Genomic DNA, 16625 nt, shown 5'->3' with positions numbered 1-16625 from the left:
AGGAGAGATGTTGAGTTGCTGGAACGAGTCCAGAGAAGGGCAACAGAGCTGGGGAGGGGTTTGGAGCACAAGCCCTATGAGGAGAGGCTGATGGAGCTGGGGTTGCTTAGTCTGGCGAAGAGGAGTCTCAGGGCAGACCTTATTGTTCTCTACAGCTACCTGAAGGGAGGTTGTAGACAGGTGGGGGTTGGCCTCTTCTCCCAGGCAACCAGCACCAGAACAAGAGGACACAGTCTCAAGCTGTGCCAGGGGAGGTTTAGACTGGATGTTAGGAAGAAATCCTTCACAGAAAGAGTGATTTGCCATTGGAATGGGCGGCCCAGGGAGGTGATGGAGTCCCCATTACTGGAAGTGTTTAAGATGAGACTGGATGAGGCACTTTGTGCCATTGTTTATTTGATTGGATGGTGTTGGGTGATAGGTTGGACTTGATGATCTCGAAGGTCTTTTCCAACCTGGTTAACTCTATTCTATTCTATTCTATTCACGTAAAAAAAACATATTGAAGATTTTTTGTACTTCAGCAGTAGAGGCAGCAGCCTGCCATTTCACATTTCACAACACAAAACTCCATAGGCATTTTTTTTTAAGTGTGTGATACTATTCGATAGAAGACCAATTTATCTGGATTTAAGTGTCTACAATATAATTGCCTGGGTGTGACCTAAGTGACACTATAGTCACTTCAGGCCTGCTTGTCTGAATAGCTCTGAGCTTTACAGTCTGTGCAAGCTGCAGCAGAAGTCTCGTGCTCTGTGTTTCAGACCATAAAGGACACTCAAGAGGACCCTGGTCTCTCACAGGTCCTGGGCCACATCTGCAAGCCTTCTGGATGCCTCAGTTGTCTGAGATGTCGCAAATGGCACTACAGGCATGTTTTTAGGCAACCATGTCCTATCCCAGATGTCTGTTGGAGCTTAAAACACCTAGTTCACACAGAGGTACCACATATTTAACTAATTAAGTCTTAATTTGCAATTTGAACCCACCCTTTACTTTTAGGACACGTATCTCTTTTGGCTCTCCAAGAGATGTGAAATTAAGACATGGCCAAATAAGCCCAAAGGTGACTTTGGAAGCATAACCATTGTGTTTCACCTCTTGAATTCTATGGGTATGTTCAGATCACTTTTGTGAGCAGTTATTTTGGGCCACCTTTCCTTGTTTTCGTAAACTTGTAGAACAGTATTCTGTTAGCTGTTAGGAGCAAGGTCTATCCTGCAGTGCAGGATCCTGTGATGGCTACAGACTTTGTTTTGTTCTTTTCAGAGGAAAATTCCCCACTTCCTTATTTTATAAATCAGAAAATAAAATGCTCACTTACCAATTGTATACAGTTGAAGATACTCATCATAGAACTGGATTAGGGAGTCTTTGCTAGACCCATTCACCAGGAAGTAAGCTTTGTCAATCTCTATGCTCACATTTTTAAATATACATCCTGTGTTTCTGCCATGTTCACCTTTAATATAAAGCTCACATTCCGTTACATCGACATCTCTGTATGTAGAAAAGTGTTTTAGTTAAACGTGGGCAGCATGATGTGTTGAATGAGAATCCAGGCTTCCCTAGACTCAAGCATGCCTACTCACCTTGAGTTCTGCCAGTAGAGAAAATATTGGGTATCTGCTGGAGCCTCCCTGCCTGCTTGCCAAGTGCAGTTCATGAAGGAAATGTTATAAATCACACAGGAGAAGTTTTCAATAGCTGACCCATTCTTGCCTGCAAACACAGGAATATCCATGATGAGGGAAAATTGTGTGACTCCACCAAGCTGGAGGATCCATGCTCAGGTATGTTAGACACCTGCAGCTCCAGCTGGTTGTTGACTAGGTTACGCATGACAACTGAGAGAAAGCTGGACTCTTGCCCTATTTTAAGCTGTGCAATCTGGGAATGATTAGAGCTTTCACATGGGCAAAAGAATATACATTACCTTGTAATACCATCCTCAGTGCTATAGAAAGAAGTATTTCTCCTTTTTTTAATAAAGACCCAGGAATCCACTCCTGAGTGGCTTTGTTCTGCCCTCTGATCAAACAGCCTCCTGGCTAGGTCTTTCCACCCTGGTGCAGGCAACAGTGACTTGATCTCTTCCGTCTCTGGAGCAGATTTAAGTGGAAATCTCTCTCTTCTCTCTCTCTCTCTCTCATTTTTCTCCAGCCTCCTTCTATCTTCCCCTTCAGCCATTTTTCTGCTGCTTTCTTTGGTGCATCCCAACTTCAGCAAAACGGTGGAGTTTTCCTCCATTATTTCCTGCAGCACCCAGTATTGAGGGGACCCTTGTGGAAGCATGAGGGGATGCCCTGGGGAACCTACAGGCTTGGATGCCAGGGCCAGGTGAGAAGGACACTGAAAGCAAGAGGTTTTAGGAGACATTGTGTCCTGGCTTGTTTTTTGAGGGTCACTGTGTAAGTGTGTCTTCTGTTAAGTCCCCAGGAAGAGATGAGTTGAGAAGGATTGGGGGAAAGTGGGCTGTAAAAACTTAGAATCTGCCTAAATCTCATTCTGCTTTACTCTCACTTGGGGCAGTCTCAAAATATCTTTGTAAATAGTTGCCTCAACAAAATGGGTGTGTGGCAGCTGAGGGAATCAGAACTGTCAGGACTGGAAGGGACCTCAAGCATCATCTAGTTCCAACTGCCCTGCCACAGGCAGGGACACATTTCACTACATCACATCACCCAGAGCCACATCCAGCCTGGCCTTAACAACTTCCAGGGATGGGGCTTTCACCACCTTGTTGGGCAACCTGTTCCAGTGTCTCACCACCCTTATGGTGAAGAACTTCTTATCCTATAATCTAAATCTCCCCTCCTCTAGCTTGGATCCATTCCCTCTAGTCCTATTGTTACCTGACACCCTAAAAAGTCCCTCATTGGCTTTCTTATAGACCCCCTTCAAATATTGAAGTGTCTCACCACTTTCACGACGAAGAACTTCTTCCTAACATCCAATCTGAATCTCATCCACCAGCACCCCTAAGTCCTTTTCTTCAGGGCTGCTCTCAAGCCAATTGCTGCCCAGCTTATATCAATGCCTGGGATTGCCTCAACCCAGATGCAGGATCCTGGACTTGGTCGTGTTGAATTTCATGAGGCTGTCATGGGCCCACCTCTCCAGCCTGTCAAGGTCCCTCTGGATGGCCTCCTTTCCCTCCAGCATGTCTGCTGCACCACACAGCTTGGTGTCATCAGCAGACTTGCTGAGATTGCACTCAATGCCACTGTCCATGTCACCGACAAAGATGTTGAACAAGACTGGTCCCACTACTGATCCCTGAGGGACTCCACTTGTCACTGGCCTCGACTTGGACATGGAGCCATTGACAGCCACTCTTTGGGTGCAGCCATCAAGCCAGTTCTTTATCCACTGAATGGTCCGCCCATCGAATGCATACTGCACCAGATTTGAGATCGGGATGTTGTGTGGGACAGTGTTGAAGGGTTTGCTCAGGCCAGATAAATGACATCTGATGCTCTCCCCTTGTCTATTGATGTTGTGAACCTTGTCATAGAAGGCCACCAAGTTTGTCAGGCAGGATTTGCTGTTGGTGAAGCTGTGCTGATTGTGCCAAATCACCTCTTCATTATTCTTCTGCCTTGGCAGCGCCTCCAGGAGGATCTGCTCCATTGTCTTCCCAGGCACAGAGGTGAGACTGACTGGCCTATAGTTCCCTGGGTTATCCTTTCCCTTTTTAAAAATGGGAGTTATGTTTCCCCTTTTCCAGTCTGTGGGAACTTCCCCAGACTGCCATGACTTTTGGAATATAATAGAGAGCAGTTTGGCAACCTCATCTGTCAGTTCACTCAGCACCTGTGGGTGTTTCCCTTTGGGTCCCATGGACTTGAACACTTTCAGGTTCTTCAGATGATCACAAACCTGATCTTCACTCACAATGGGCAGTTCCTTCTTCCAGTCCTTGCCATTATCTTCCATTATTCTGGGAGTATGGCTGGAGCCCTTGCCAGTGAAGTCTGAGGTAAAGAAGTCATTGAGAACCTCAGCCTGCTCCATGTCACTTGTCACCAGTTCTCCCATTTCCTTTCTGAGGGGGCCTACACCTTCCTTAGTCTTCCTTTTGCCATTAATGTGCCTATAGAAACTTATGCTATTCCCCTTGATCTCCCTGGCTAGATTTAATTCTAACTGAGCTTTAGCTTTTCTAACCAGATCTCTTGCTGCTTGGGCAGCTTCCTTATATGCTCCCCCATTCTAGCTGTCCTTTCTTCCACTCCTTGTACAGTTTCTTTTTTTGTGACAGCATGTCCAGGAGCTCCTTGCTCATCCGGTCAGGTCTCCAAGCATTCTTTCCTGCCTTCCTCTTTGTATAATTTGCTCCTGGGACATGGAGAAGGTGATCCTTGAATATGGACCAGCTGTCCTGGGCCCCTCTTCCCTCTAGGGCTTTGTCCCATGATACTTTGGCCAGCAGATCCCTGAAGCAATCAAAATCTACATGTGTGCATGTGTGTGCACACACACATGTGCTCTGGGGACAGATTAAGAGATTGTTACATTCTGTTCGCCTCTAGCTGCTTGTAATTAACATTTCCTCTCCTATCCTCCTCCCACTTTATGGGTTTCACTGATCTCCTGACTATGCATTTAGCAAAGTCTGTGGTCTGGCTCTCGACACACGCTCACCAACAGCTCAGCAGAAAAGCATTTAATAAGGAAATGTGTGCTAGCATCTCATTTTGTAACAGACAGAACAATTATTGAATGCACCCTTAAACCACTGTAATTTAATGGTATCTTGGAGAGCTCTAGTATGAAAATGATAATGCAATTTTTGGTATTCATATGTACTAACACATCTCTTGCAGAATTGTGGAAACATTCATTACAGGGCAAATAATTTTTGCATATCTACACAAAAAGAAAGAAATTCAGCAGAAAATAGAGCAATCACCTACTGTGTAAGGATTTGTTTTCTAAGGCAATGTTTGCATTTAAAAGATGAAGAAAACCTTACCCAGACCACAGACATTACCTCCAGGGATAAAGGTACACTTTTTTGAGATGTTTGTGTTTGGCAGCTCAATGATGAAGAGTACCCCTTTGTGCAGAGGCACATATTGTTCCACTGGAAACATGCATAGTGTACTATTCACCTGAAAAAGAACATTAGATGCTTTATTCCTCTGATTTTTTCCTCTCATGGTGTTAGATGATTCTGGACACAAAAGTGCAACTCATAAACTCAATCACAGAACCAAATCTTGCTTGTATGTCTATGTGTTTTAGGCTCAGGAGCTAACTCTCGACCACCTGAGGGTGATGTAGAATGGAGATGAGCAGTCAAAGCACAGCTATAAAACAGGCTTTGCAGCCTTGGATACTACACTTGTGTGCAACTGTTAGAGAAGCCTAATAGTACCCCAGTGGCATAACAGAAGTTGGTTAATAAATAGGAGAACCATAACAGAATTTAATCAAAAGACTAAGCAAAATAGAAGTCTTTGACCTCTGCAGAGCTCAAAAATATGTCTGCAGCTTGGAGAAATTAATGCTCCAGGGAAACCTTATATTGGCTTTCCAGTACCTGAAGGGAGCCTACAAGAAAGCTGGAAAGGGACTTTTTGCAAGGACTTGTAGTGATAGGATGAGAGGAAATGGATTGAAGCTTGAGGAGTAGATTTAGAGTAGATATTAGGAAGAAACTCTTTACAGTGAGGTTGGTGAGACACTGGAACAGGTTGCCCAAGTAAGGGCATGGTTGTCCTCTCTCTGGAGGTGTTCAAGGCCAGATCAGATGAGGCTTTGAGCAGCCTGGTCTAGCGGAAGTTTTCTCTGCCCATGACAGAGGGGGTTGTAACTAGATGATGTTCAAGGTCACTTCTAACTTAAACCATTCTATGAACTTGTCAATAAGTTAAATAATCCATCTCTCTCTTGCTTTCTTTCAAGCATCCACATTATCCTACTGGATAATGTAGTCTTATAACATAACTTGTCCTACAGCATGATCCAATTTGCTGGGAAAAAGAAGAACTTGAGATGAAAATCTATAGCATTGTTTGGGGAATTCACTTTTCATTTGAATGGTCTCTTGCTCTGTCTCTCTAAATTCTCTAGGAGTATCACTTAATCTCACAGCCTGTTTCTTTTCCTCATATACATCCCTGTTCATGAGTCAATATAGATACAGTTCAAAAGTATTGCCTCTGTTCCATTGTGATGCAGAACTTCAGCTTTGTGATATGCATGGGGTGCTCATCCTGCAGCAAATGCACCCTGGCATTGGTGATGACTTCCAACAGCCCTTGACAGATCAAATCGTAGACTGCAAGCAATCACTGAGCAGATTTTACCTGTAACTGATTTCATTTTTTTCTAAGTAAGTGAAATTGGTAAAAGGTAAAGAAAAAGGTACAATTATTTTTCTCAACAAATAAGAAGTTTACCTCTTTCTCTACAGTTTCCATGTCCCTGTCCCTGATGGTACATTTGTACTTAGAGAAATTCTTGCTACTCTCCCAGGACAGTTCCATTCTTCTCCAATTGAGTTTCACGCTTGTAATAGGTGATGCTTGTTCCTCTGCTGGAAGTGTTACAGAGTAAGTTCAGTAAGAGTATGTTACTGGTTTTGCTGAATCCACAGGCTAGTTTCTGTCAAACTAATTGCAAATATCTCTGATAACTGAAGAACTAAACCCATTTCCTCAGATTATATCTTCAAAGCCTTACTTACATTCCATACACTGGAAGTCAGCATGCAAGGGATGAAATAGCATCATACAGCACCAAATCATGCAAGTAACTCCAAGAGTATCAAACATTCTTGTCTGAAAGGAGACAATGAAGGTATTAGGGGGGAACAGAAAACCAAAACCACCAACCAAGACACAAACAAACAAAACCCCCAATATTTTGGTTTCTGCAAAGCAAGATGCTGTCTAATTCACCTCTAGAAAAATATTCTTTAGACAAGACAAGGGTGTTCTTCGAGACCTCTAGCATGCACCTCCTCTTTGAAAGAACTGAGTAGGCTCACTATTGTCTATCACAACACAGATGTTTCAGATAGAGAGGCACACACATTCTGACACGTACACTCACTGCTGTGGGTGCAGAGATTTTAAGATTAATGTTTTAAGATCAATGTTGTCCCACATAGCTATTCTAACCATACCATCCCCAAATCAGGTTTTCTTGCTTTCTAACACTCAGCACATCGCTGTAGCTTTTCCTATGCAAAGCTTCAGGCTCTTATGCGAAGTGAGCATGCAGGCTGGCTACTTTCAACCATTTGCTGACGACACCTTCTGGGAAGTAGATGTTTTGGCTTTTGGTTGCATCAGGGTGTAAATAACTTACTGCTTTCTTAAAAACAGCCTCACCACCAGGTGTGTTCAGAGACCGTACTTCATCCTGTTCCTACCAGCATGTCTTTGGAGTGCACAAGAAATGTCCATGAGATTTGAACTGTTGAAAGAAAGCAAGAAGAGAAAGATCTCAATCTCTGTCAGATTCTAGCTCAAAGTAAATGTTGACCTGCTTACTTTTTTTTTTTTTTTCCCCCATTTTTTTTTACTATGGCAAATCTACAGTCTTTCTTGAATGGCTTTTGGGGCTAATTTTAACATTTCATGTAGTAAGGCCTCAATAGCCCTTAGAATAATGTTTAGAACAATGCCCTGGATGACTTTTCAGTCTTTTCAATCAAGCTGACTGTGAACATACTATTGGTTTTTATATGATTTTCTATCAATTTTAGCACTTTCTATCATCTCTTCCAACCTGGTCTATTCTATTCTATTCTATTCTATTCTATTCTATTCTATTCTATTCTATTCTATTCTAGTCTAGTCTAGTCTAGTCTGTTCTGTTCTGTTCTGTTCTGTTCTGTCATCTTCTTTTATTTTCTGACCACAAATCAGCTAAGAACAGTTTTCTATTCAGAAAAGTACCTTAGGAGATGCAATTTTAATGGGCCTTTCCAGAGGCCATTTGGTATTTGAGAGCGCTAGATTCATCTGCTTCACCATTGTCCTGAATATTGTCCAGCATTTGTGATAAACTTGATGACACTTCTGTCAGTTTCTGACAAATCTGAAAGAATTTTTAATTTTTATATATGGTCCCTCACTTTTCACATATTTCCAAGGAAAACCACATATAGTAAAAAATTACAGTTGATGGGTGTAATTTACTGCATCACACTATTACTTTTTTTCCCCCTTTCTTTGTTATTTTTTGTTTTGGATCCAGAAATAGTTGAATCTTACTAGGGACATTACTAAGCTTTCAGATGTCTGCTTTGTAACCAAAATATTACAAAGCTAGCTCATAGAACTATGTCCATAATAATTGTAATTTAATATAACTACAGTGATACACAATTGAATTTAGGCTATAGTCTTCATGGTATCAAGCTGCTGCAGTGTGTATAGTGAAGGGCCTGGAACATGTGACCTACAAGGAGCATCTGAGGGAGCTGGGGTGTGCAGTCTAGAGAAGAGAAGGCTGAGAGGAGACCTCATCACTCTCTACAACTACCTGAAGGGATGTTGGAGTGAGGAGGGGGCCAGCCTCTTCTCCTTGGTGTCAAGTGACAGGACTAGAGCAAATGGTTTCAAGCTATGCCAGGAGAGGTTTAGGCTAGACATTAGGAAATATTTCTTCACTGAGAGGGTTATCAGAAATGGTCTGTCCAAGGCAATGGTGAAGCCACCATCCCTGGAGTAGTTCAAGCATCATGTGGACCTGGCGCCTGGGGGTATGGTCTAGTGCTGACCCCTCAGTACTGGGTTGAAAGTTGAATGGATGATCTCTGAGGTCTCTTCCAATCAGATCTATTCTGTACTCTGTGATTCTGTACAGTTAATTTGATCAAACATTTACACAATTGCAAACAGTGTACACCTTCATTCTTGGTATTTCTATTGCTCTGCGCTTTCCACTGTGTTTCTGTAAGGTGTCAACATTTTCTAGAACTTACTTCAATCTTTGTGTGCTCTTTAGTTCAAATTCCTGAGATAATATATGCTGTCATTCCTGTTCAATGAGGAATACTACAAAAAACAAGACAATTTTCAGTTTTTCATTGTGCTTTTGACTTGCCTCTGTTATGTCTTGATAAAGAAACAGACCTACTGGCATACTTACAGTGAGCCTGGCTGGGATGAGTTTCAGTATTAAGACGTCTGAAAGTATCTACAAGTAAGCATTTATACAAGCACAAATTGTTTAAACTTCCTTCATAGTCAATGGAGACCTGGTTGAATTCCATTCATTGCTTCTAGTATACATGAATAATTTCTCACTACCTGTTTTAAAGCCTTTGACTATTGCTCTACAGACCATATTGTTAACATTCATAATTTTAGTATATTTGTCCATTTCCCTCTGCCAAGTGTCTTCAGTTAAGAAGTCTTTACCCTAAAGTTGGGGGATTTTGTTTGTTCATTTCTTTTGGGTTTTGGGATTTGTTTGTTTGTTTGTTTTAAAGCAGCAACCAAATCTTGCACTCAGACATGTTTCTTTCACCTACTTTTTTGTTTTCCTGTCCCAAAGTGTATGAATATTGTCTCTGATGAAACAGTACATAATCCATGTGAAAGAGGCTCTGCCTCCCCTTCCAGTCTGTGTGAGTGTAGAGGGAGGTTTGTACTTCTTTGTGGTTCAACAAGGTAGTTAATGGCTCTGCTTTCATGTGAAGTCCTTCTCTAGCGTAAGAATCACTTGATTCTGGCTGGGCTGGCATTAACTGTTTTGGCTATTACTGAGCAGCGCTGACACACCATCAAAGCTGTCTCTGATCTCCCACACCTTCTAAAAAGGCCAGTGGGATGGGCAAGAGGTTAGGAGGGGTCACAACCAGGACCACAACTAATCAAAGGGATATTCCATACCATACACCATCTTGCTCACCTATAAAAACTGGCAGAAAGGAGTATTAGGGTGGAGGAAGCATTTATTATTAATGTCTTCTGAAAAAACTACTATGCACAGTAGTACTACTGAGGCCCTCCTTCCCAGGGAGTTGCTGGAGGTTATCTGCTGATGGGAAGCAGAGAATAAAGAGAGGAAGGGAGAGAGTGGCTTGGTGGGCACCCAGTGGCAGGTAGACAGCAAACCATTACAGTGTTTTTTTTCTGTTTAGTATTGCAAATGAGTCTCCACTTTTCAAACTACATTAACTCCATATGTTCTGTTTCATTGTCAGAGACTGAAATGTGTTAAAGATCACTGCAGGGAATTTAAATTACTAAGGAGGTGTAAGTACCTGCAAATGGTGACTTTCATGTAGTGTGAGGGTCTCAGCAGAGCTAGTCAAACACTGGCATCAACTTTTGTCAAACATATTTGGATCCTAGATACCATTTTCTTTTTTTCAGAGGAAGCTAAAACTCGTTGGAAGAGATTTCTCTGTTCCGGACATTTGCTTTTCTACTATTTTCTGTTAAGGAAAAAGACAAACATGGTAATACCTTGGTTGTCTGTCCTTCTCTTAATTTTCATGATAATTTGAGTGCTGATTTCACATTGTCCTCACTTGTGGTGAAAGCAAAAACCCAACCAGACCCTCCAAGCGAGTTCAAGTCTTGAATATTTCCAGGAGGCACATGACATTTCATGGAAATTGGCTTGATGTAACCCATTCGTCACAGTCTCCATGAATCAAGCTAGGCCAGCACACTATGTGGGGACTGCAACAGAGATAGGAGTCTATTATAGCCTGATTCTTCTCTGCTTATCTCTTGCAACATCAATCTTGTATTTGTAATTCAGCAGTAAGGATGTGGCCATTGCTGCTAGGAAGTGATAGTGAAGAGTCCTATGTACAAAGAGTATCTAGGACTGGCCCTGAAATGTTAGATGAGATATTAATCTCAACAGTGACTTCTGCTTTCTTATGCTCTCAGTGATCTCCCCAGTAATGCACATAGGAACCTCCAGATTGACCTTCTAGACTTCCCTTTATCATACAAGCATATTCTCTTCATTTTGTGTCATCTGTTCAGTCCCTACTAAACTTTTGTGCTTCCTTTCTTCATCCTACTCTCCTTCCTAAGCATTAGATTTCCTTTTCTCTGGCAGCTGTCTCCTCACCTTTCCATATAGTCTTTGCATCATTCTTCTTTTCATCTCCTCTGTCTTCCCTCATGACTCCTGTGCTTTCAAAATCTCTCTCAGGTTTCCTGCACATAACAGCAGCCGCAAACTGCAAGCGATCTCCACGCTTTCTCATGGAAATGCTTGTCCGGAGCAGTGCCAAAGGAGTCATCTGCAGCCCTTCCTGCTTAATGGAAAGCTTGCTAGTACCATTGCCTCCAGGTTCTAGACACGTCATTGGGCTTTCAGTGTGAATAAAAAGGCCTTTAAGTGTTCACTTTCATTTCCATTGATCACAGAACTAAGGAGTTTTGCTTCCCACAGGATTTGTGTTTCACATTTCCCTGGTTTTTAAAATATATTATACAATAAAGTATTAGTGTTGGATTGTGACTATGTTCTCTCTATTGCCCCAGCTGTAAATTCCAACATCTATCCAGGTCTCTCAGCTTTATTCTGTCCTGCAGACAGGGTAAGAAATGTAGGAGTTTTGGAGCCCTAAGGCATTTGCCTGCCGCATCCACACATTCTGGTGGCCAAGCAAATAGTTCCAGTATCACATCTGTAGGAATTTTGTGCCTCCAGTGATGAGCAGGGGGGGTTGGGGGAGAGGGTGGGGAGGATTGGGGGAGGGGGGAGGTGGAGGGGTGGAGGTGGGGGGGTAGGATTAGAGAGATAGCATTTGCATAGATACGAAACACCAAGATTTCTGTAAGATACTTCTGTTATTCTTAGATAGATAACCTTTGTATAGATAGGAAGCATCTGGACTTTTTCTGTGAAATATTAACATACCTCTGTCATTTCAGACAGATAACTTTTTGTGTATAAGCTTGCACAAACCCCCCTGAAGCTACACAGGTCTTTTGAAGTTTTTCTACCTGTGTCCAGCGCTGAAAATAGAAGCATAATAGAAGAAACTTAGTGAGTCTCTTGTCTTTCTCTAAGTCACCAGGAACTCTGTCCTCTCTTGGACAGGTCCTTCGCAGGTATGGTAAAATTCAGACTGCTCTAGAATGACCTCAGCATCAATGCGTCAGAGGAAAATACAGTCACATTTAAAAGCTGTGGAATATCTAGAACAGTTTTTACAAAAAAAAAAAAAAAAAAAAAAATCCATCAAATACTGAATTAAGCACTTTCAATTCTTACTCTCTTAGCCTGTGTCTTCTGTTGCCTTCACTTGTAGGCTGTGAGTGCAGGATGCTATGAGAAAATATCACCAGAGACCAAAGTTCTTTGCTTGTAATTCCCATCTTTTCCAATGACTTTATTTTGTTGTCTGTGAGAAAGATACTCCTACCCATGACACACTTCTAGAAATGAAAATTATAATTTTATTCATAGGATGATGTGAGGATAGACTAATATTTAAACATTCCATACATGTGGAGAGTACTATATATTTACTAAGTGTACGAAGAGCCATACCAGTAGGAATAAAAGCCTTACAAAACAATACATATGTCAGGGCAGGGCTGATAGCCCATACTGAGTGTATTGTCTCAAACAAGGTATGACAATACCTGGACATTTCTGCTGAGGTGGGAATACCCTCTTTCAAACCACTGTAAGAGCACCACTGAAAGACCAATAGAGACATTGCGCTGGAGTGCACACCTTGCTCAGGCTCTTCTCTCTTTGTGATTTGGAGAGACTCTCTCATTCCCCTCTCCCCACCCCCACCAAAAGGTTAGAAAAGAATCACAGTTTTGGGGGTATAAGAGTTGCATCTGCCACAGAAGACCCTGCTGGAAGGTACATCCACCACCACGAGCTTGGACTATTCCTGTGAAATCCTTGGTGGGTCCAAGGAGCGGTGATATCTTCTTCACTCTCTCTGCCCGTCATCCTGGCTGCCCCCCTCATCCCCCTGCCTCCCCCTTCCTTCCTCTTCCTATTTTCCCTCTGCTCCTGTCCATTACTGTGTGTTCACTGTCTCTAATAAACTTAACTCATAAGCCATTTTGGGGTCTCTCACTTTTATTTACTCCAAGAGACTTTTTGAATCTTGGCATGACCTGCCGAGCTGCCCAGGATTGGCTTGGAATACTGGGTCATGACAGCACATTAGGCAATGAGATGTTACTCTCAAATTGCTGCCTAAATGCAACTTTCCCAGAATTATTTCAGTCCTTGGAACAGTATTTTGATTTCTGTAAATGATGCAAAACCGGGAGAGGTAGCCCATATACCACTATTTCATTTTAAATGGGCTTGACAGGCTGGAGAAATGGGATCATGAGACTCTCATGAAATTCACAAAGTGAAGTGCTGAGTTCTGTACCTTGTGAGGAACTATTTCTGACAGCAGCACAGGCTAAGGATGACCTGCTGGAAAGTAGCTTTACAGAGGAGGCTCTGGGGGTCCCGGTGGACAAGAAGCTGACCCTGAGCTAGGTATGTGCCCTTGCAGAAAAGAAGGCCAAAAGCACCTTGGGCTGCATTAGGAGGAGTGATGCCAGCAGGGTAAGTGTTGTGACCCTTCCCCTCTGCTCAACACTGATAGCGTTAGAACTGGAGTTCTGGGTCCTGTTCTGGGATCTCCCGGTGCAAGACAGACACACAAATACTGGACAGAACCCAGTGAAGAACCACAAAGATGACTAAGTCCCTGATATATGAGAAGAGGCTGAGAAAGCTGGGGCTTTTCAACCTCAAGAGATGAAGTCTCAGAGAGATCTTACCCGTATGTATAAATACCCAACAGTGTAGAGTAAGGAAGGGGGAGCCAGATTCTGCTCAGTGCTCAGTGTCCCACTGACTGGACAAAGGGCAATGGGTAAAAGCTGAAATAATGAAGATTCAGCTTAAACACAAGAAAACACTTTTTACAGTGAGGGTAGTCAATCACTGGAACAGGATTTCCAGGGAGGTTGTAGAGTCTCCAGTACTGGAGGCACTGAGCGGACAAAGCCCTGAGCAACTGTCTGTAACTGACCCTGCTCTGAGCAAGGGATGAGACAGGACAATGTGCAGAAGTGCCTTCCAGCCTCAATCATCCCAACATTCTGTGATTTGCCTTTTTTTTTTTTTTTTCCCCCCTCAAGAAATAGAAGGCCATGTTCTAGTTAGATATAGAACAGGTACAGAAAATAGCATTTCTAACAGTTATTGCAAAATACATACCAGATAACAAATGCCAAATAGTGCAACTGGTATTCGATATTTCATAGTTTTCCTTGAATCTTGCAGAAATCTTTAGAAATTTCATATATACACAGTCAGACATTTAAAATCAAATAGGCTACAACATCACCAGCATTTTGCCTAGACTTTCTTAAGCAGGAAACTAATCCATACTTTGTACATAAATTAATCCTGTATCTAAATTAATTCTGGTATTCTACACAAACATTTCTGCAGCACAAGCAAATCAATCAGCAACACAGGGAGACATACCTTCTCTTGTAAAAGCTCTCCTCCTTTGTCTTGTTTGATTTTGGAACACAGCATCAAGGATACTTGAACCTGTAGTTGCTGTCACACAGGCATCAATAAGTGGTTTGCCAGTTAACTTTTTACTGAGTGCCAGCATTGAGTAGCAAATGGTGTTCAGTCAGAAAGTGACTCAGTCTATAATTTCTCTTGCTGCTTTCAAACTTCCTTAAACATCCTATTTTGCAGATGTTAATGATTTCACATGAACTGATCACGCAACTAACTCTTCCTTCCTCTTACTTTGGGTGAACTAAGCATTAGTAGTCACAATATGCAAACCCATGATACAAACCCACATTAATTCTCAGCAGTCATAGTACATCAGTATGCTCATAGAAATACTTCTACAAATAAACATATTTTAATAAATAATATATTCTGGAACTAGCAGCAGTGTTGTGTGACTAGTCCACGTTTAAAGTACTTAAACCATGGACATTTATTTCTGTCGAGATCTGACTGGCTGTATACATTGTTTATGATCCCTGTGGCAGCCTAAGTTCTTCTTTAAAGGAGAACTTGATGAAGGCAAACCTGCTCTAGCAGGGGAGTTGGACTAGATGATCTTTGGAAATCCCTTCCAGCCCCTACCACGCCATGACTCTGATCAATCCTTAGCATGAATTTGCAAACAGCTAATAAAATTCTGTCTAGCATATTTGTCAGCAAAGAAGGGGCAAGAAAATATCAGATACAAATTTCTGAACTTTCTCATGGCCTGATTATGGATCAGGGTTTTATTGGTTCACCTTAGATTACAAAATCATAGGTTAGGTGCAAAAAGTGTCTGAATACGCAAAAGAAAATATTCAAAGCATTTGCTTCGGTACTGTCAAGTTTGCAAAAGACTTTGCAGTGATATAAATATCAGAATTTAAGGCACAAAATTTGCTTTAAATTTCAGCAACTTTAAATGTGGCTCTGGGTCATGCTGAGTGTTAGCAGCTTCCCAGTTTGTTTTACATAACATCTGACATGCAGATGTGTAGTCGTCATGCAACAGATTCTTTTCATTTCATGCTGTTCTCAAACTCTTGTAGCAAGAGTGAATTACCCCCTACCTTCCACTTCCAATACAGGCACAATTGCACGAAGGTGAAGAATTCTCCAGGGTTTTTGGAAGTGGTGCAGGATTCTTACTAGTTAATCTGTTCGAGGAAGAACTATTCTTAACCCCGTTTTCCTTGAACTGTTTTTGGTTTGGTTTTGACTTAGTTTTGCTTTCTTTTCTTTTGTCTTTGCTAGTATACGTGCTCAGATCTATCAGTAGCAAGTTACTTCACAAACATTTAAAATTTAATGTCAAATTAAATGTCTTTACTTTTCACCCCACCTTCCCCACCTTTACCCACTGATTCTCACTAAAAGGGTATGCTAATAATATTCCTCACTTTAAAACTTGTAGATTATGGATAAAAAACCCAACAAATTTAGTGATTGATATTGAACATGGAGCATATGAGGCAGTGGCGAAAGTGCAAAATCTGATCTCTAGAAGCACGATTCTAGCATTGACTCAGTCCTTGCCAGCTTGTTTGGTACCTTGGGAACAGGACTGGCATATTTCAAATGTTCTACTACTCTCTGAAGTATTTAATTTGATTACTTTATGTAGCTTAAAAAGAAGACAATGAGTACATGTGGTCTGAAGTTGCTTATTTGTCAAATACAACTACCAAGGTACTACAAGCTGCCTCAGAGATTACTGCTACCTGGTGTAACTTTTCTGTAGTACCTGTGCCACACATTCTTGCGATTCCAAGTCTGTGTCAGCATGACTGACAAATTTTGATGAAGAGATTGGCATACTGATGAAGGGGCATGCTTGGTTAGGTTCTGGGTGACTTGAGGGATGTTCTTACAGTGCCATTTGACCAGTATCTTCATGCTGCCCAAACAGTGGCTGAATTAGTTTTAACTGATCCATTTTAAACTAGTCTGGACTAAATCATCAGGGCTTTTTATGCACCAACTGGCACAGACACTTTTCCCCTCTTCTAGGGGCCTGGCTGACTGTGCTCCCTCACTGGGTGGTGTAAATGGGCCCTAGTCAGGGAGGCGTGTCACTGCTCACCCCATGGCTGCCCTCAGATCCCAAGCAAGCCCAGGACTCTGACTCT

The 16625-nt window shown here is 42.0% G+C and overlaps 1 protein-coding gene across 5 annotated transcripts in view; it reads right to left on the bottom strand.

Moving 5' to 3' along the window:
* Nucleotides 1-14642, bottom strand: part of LOC137442475 (granulocyte-macrophage colony-stimulating factor receptor subunit alpha-like) — a 29346-nt gene extending 14704 nt beyond the window's left edge. For 3 of the 5 annotated variants that reach the window (XM_068141297.1, XM_068141331.1, XM_068141323.1), the window contains exons 1-6: nucleotides 7324-8337; nucleotides 6698-6791; nucleotides 6411-6547; nucleotides 4997-5117; nucleotides 1593-1722; nucleotides 1325-1500 (exon numbers count right to left, since the gene is read on the bottom strand). In XM_068141297.1, coding sequence (XP_067997398.1) covers nucleotides 1325-1500; nucleotides 1593-1722; nucleotides 4997-5117; nucleotides 6411-6547; nucleotides 6698-6785 — 652 coding nt within the window. In that variant the 5' untranslated portion in view covers nucleotides 6786-6791; nucleotides 7324-8337. Of the gene's footprint in view, nucleotides 1-1324; nucleotides 1501-1592; nucleotides 1723-4996; nucleotides 5118-6410; nucleotides 6548-6697; nucleotides 6792-7323; nucleotides 8338-10234; nucleotides 10389-14466 lie in introns of those variants that run through there. The other 2 variants (XM_068141304.1, XM_068141313.1) reach the window with 2 other exon arrangements.
* Between the last annotated feature and the right edge of the window lie 1983 nt (nucleotides 14643-16625).

Source organism: Melanerpes formicivorus, unplaced genomic scaffold (genome assembly GCF_026170545.1).
Source record: "Melanerpes formicivorus ecotype bairdi unplaced genomic scaffold, bMelFor1.0.p_v2 SCAF_1, whole genome shotgun sequence".
Taxonomy (NCBI): domain Eukaryota; kingdom Metazoa; phylum Chordata; class Aves; order Piciformes; family Picidae; genus Melanerpes; species Melanerpes formicivorus.
This window is presented reverse-complemented; position numbering and strand designations above follow the sequence as displayed.